Here is a 3,011-nt window from a genome sequence, read left to right on the forward strand (position 1 = left end):
GTGAGATTGTGACATGTCCTTCATCGACCAACCTACTCGCTGTAATTGTTTGTATGAAATGTCACATAAGTAAGGCTACCATGGAGGGCAGGAGTGGGGGTTTTGATGCTGGTTTTTTTTAACTATCTTAAAGTCTCTCCTACCTGTTTTAAGCTAATATTTCAAAAGTGATTTAGGGTCGTCGCTCTTCGGGGTTTAGTGGGGCGGGTCCGGCGGGGTAGGATTGCCTTTTTTTTAATAGAAAACATGAGCATATATAATAAAGTATAAAGACTAGAATATTAGAATTGTAATAAAATCTAAAAGTATTAAAAAGGGTAAAGTTTAGGGGTTGGCAAATCATAGCATAAATTTAACTGTTGAAAACAATGAATATTGGATAGGGGAAGGAAAATACATAATAAATGAATTCTAATATTGTGAATTAAAAAGCAGATATGAAAATACTAGGTATAACTTAAGCAGATATTATAAATGGCTATGTTATATAATATTTTATGATAATTGTATTAATTCTAACCTTGTAGTAATTAATGAAAATTGCTAAGATGAAATTATAAAGCATTATGATATATTATTATTTTCACTCCTCCCACTTTCTTTTAACTCTTTAATTTGACTACCACAAGGACCTCCTTAATCGGTTCTTAGCAAGCATTGAATAAAAATAACGTGAACATTCCCTTGTCCTTTCTTCGTAGTTTGTTTAAAAACTAAATGGATATCTTTATCGCACTGCAGCTAGATATCTTCATTTTACTACTCTTTAATAGTACAATAAATAAGTATTGTTCTCCTGCTGATATCTTACTCGTCATAATCATTTTGTAGAAGGATTTCTGAGATATAAGTATGATTTATACTTTCTTTTACGCTAATTACGGAACGAAAAAGGTAAATAAAAACACGAAATTACATTTTTTATTTCAATTGAATATGCATTGTCACCAAGTACATGTCTTTTTTAGACAAAGTATTGTAAAGTAACAGAACAAGATCTTAAGAGGAGAAAAAAGGCAGTTATTTTACCCCAATTTTTTGTTACTTTAATGAAAACAATGTATAATTACTAGTCAAAATTGATAAGTCTGCCAAGTGTGTATTTAACTGACTCAGCACAGTCAGAAATAAAAAATGTATTTACTTGAAACCTTTTAGGGATTAAAGGGTTAATTTGAAACATTGGGGTGGCTATGAATGAAAAGTATAAGGTTACTTGACTAACATTCTTCGCTAACAACGATTGCATACCGTTATTTTATAGTCAATCATATATACTGAGTTACCCTTGTCAAATAATATGGACATATAAACAGTATCTGCGTTTGAAAATTAATCGTAACAACCTATCGATTACGACGGAAGGAACGTACAAGCGTAGAGTGTAGCGGTGGGACCCGTGGTGGGGGAGGAGCGATTCTCAGTCGTGGTATGGCGCCAGTGAGGAGATGCTGGGAGCCGTCCTCTTCCTAGCCTCTCTGGCGTCCGCTACGTCAACATTCTGCGGCTTCGAGGACCAGTGCGGTTGGAGGTACAACCTCACACGATTAGTCACTGGTCAGGAAGTCAACAATAGTTGGGTTCCCGGCGACTCAGCTCTTCAGGGGCCTTTCGCCGATGTCGAAAACAACACCAACGGTAGGAGTGTTAATAGTGATAATATATATTTTTTTTACGATTTATAATACAGAATAAATTATCAAATGAGCTCAAATTTAAAATTTTAATGAAAAATATAAAAGTAATGAAATTATTGAGTCTAGATAGACGGGTGCAGCAGCCTATAGCCTAGGCAACAGATTGACTTATCTTAGACCCCATCTACAGAGGCACAAGACACGCTACCGTTGGACACACATACTCGCCTATAGTGATTTCTCCCGTGTGCTTTACAGATCGATATCCCCACCCTCCTCGGGATCCTGGACCAGAACTCGTCAGTACCCCAAAATCGGCCACTGTCCCTGTATCTTCAAACCCCTCAAAAAAAAAATTTTTTTTTTTCATAAATATAATTTAAATTAAATTTTAAAAAAATCTCTTACAAAATAAATTGAGTTAATACCCGAATTTTCCATCTTTTAGAACAATAACAAAAAAAGGTAATCAGTTCATTTTAAATATTGGACTACTCTGGAAAATCGCTGTTATTTGACAAATAATTCTCTATTCATTCCATAACCACTCACATCGGAAATAAAAAATGAATCAATTTCCTAATAATTAAAATGCATTTACTTCAAAATAAAAATAAGCCCGGATCATAAGAAGTAACTTTTATATCAACCCTTAATACAAGCTACTTATTTTAACTCGCTCTGAAACTTTTAATTTCGACTTTCCTTTTTTTAATTACGACGTTGTACGAGTTTATTTTCATTCCTTTTCTTTAGTATGGCTATTTTTATCTCGCTAACAACTGTTGGTATTTAGTATAAAATGATCGTATCGTATATCTGTAAGTTTCGGAAAACAAAATCGGTAGTAATGCGAGACGAATATGTTTAATATTTTCAACATTTCTCAAGAAACGTTTTGAGAAATTGTGTGGTTTTTACACAATCTCTCAGGAAATTTAACTACCATTGATTTTATTATGTATTCTAAAAAAATTAAGTATTACTTTTAAATGGCATATACATATGAAATTGTCCTAAAAAATATATATATTTTTTTAAAGTAAAACTTTCATTATAAATATAATTCGTAAAAATTAATGTCTTTCGCATTAGACAGTTATGACTAAATTACTGTTCTAATTACTCGTAGAATATTTATATACATCATTACGAATACTTCATACATGAACGAAATTAACTAAAAGGAACGATCAAAATAGTATTAACTGGTTCGTAAAATGAAAGTTTGATTATTGAAAGGAAAATCTTTCTAATTAAGATATAGAATTTTTTTTGGACAAGCCGCACCCCCGCGTTACGCACTACCCACACATCTCAGCCCTCTTCAATGAAATGTCATGAACCCGTGACCCTAGTTTGGAAATTTCACGA

General features: G+C 32.9%; 1 protein-coding gene across 1 annotated transcript in view; it reads left to right on the top strand.

Moving 5' to 3' along the window:
• Nucleotides 1-1,436: 1,436 nt before the first annotated feature.
• The window catches only part of LOC106682777 (leukocyte tyrosine kinase receptor), a gene marked incomplete in the record, with an annotated part of 211,157 nt that continues 209,582 nt past the window's right edge, over nucleotides 1,437-3,011 (top strand). Inside the window, 1 exon segment of the mRNA XM_067045603.1 lies at nucleotides 1,437-1,638. Within this exon segment, the coding sequence (XP_066901704.1) occupies nucleotides 1,449-1,638 (190 nt within the window).

Source organism: Halyomorpha halys, unplaced genomic scaffold (genome assembly GCF_000696795.3).
Source record: "Halyomorpha halys isolate HHAL.00 unplaced genomic scaffold, Hhal_1.1 Scaffold25.1, whole genome shotgun sequence".
In the NCBI taxonomy this organism is placed as follows: Eukaryota; Metazoa; Arthropoda; class Insecta; order Hemiptera; family Pentatomidae; genus Halyomorpha; species Halyomorpha halys.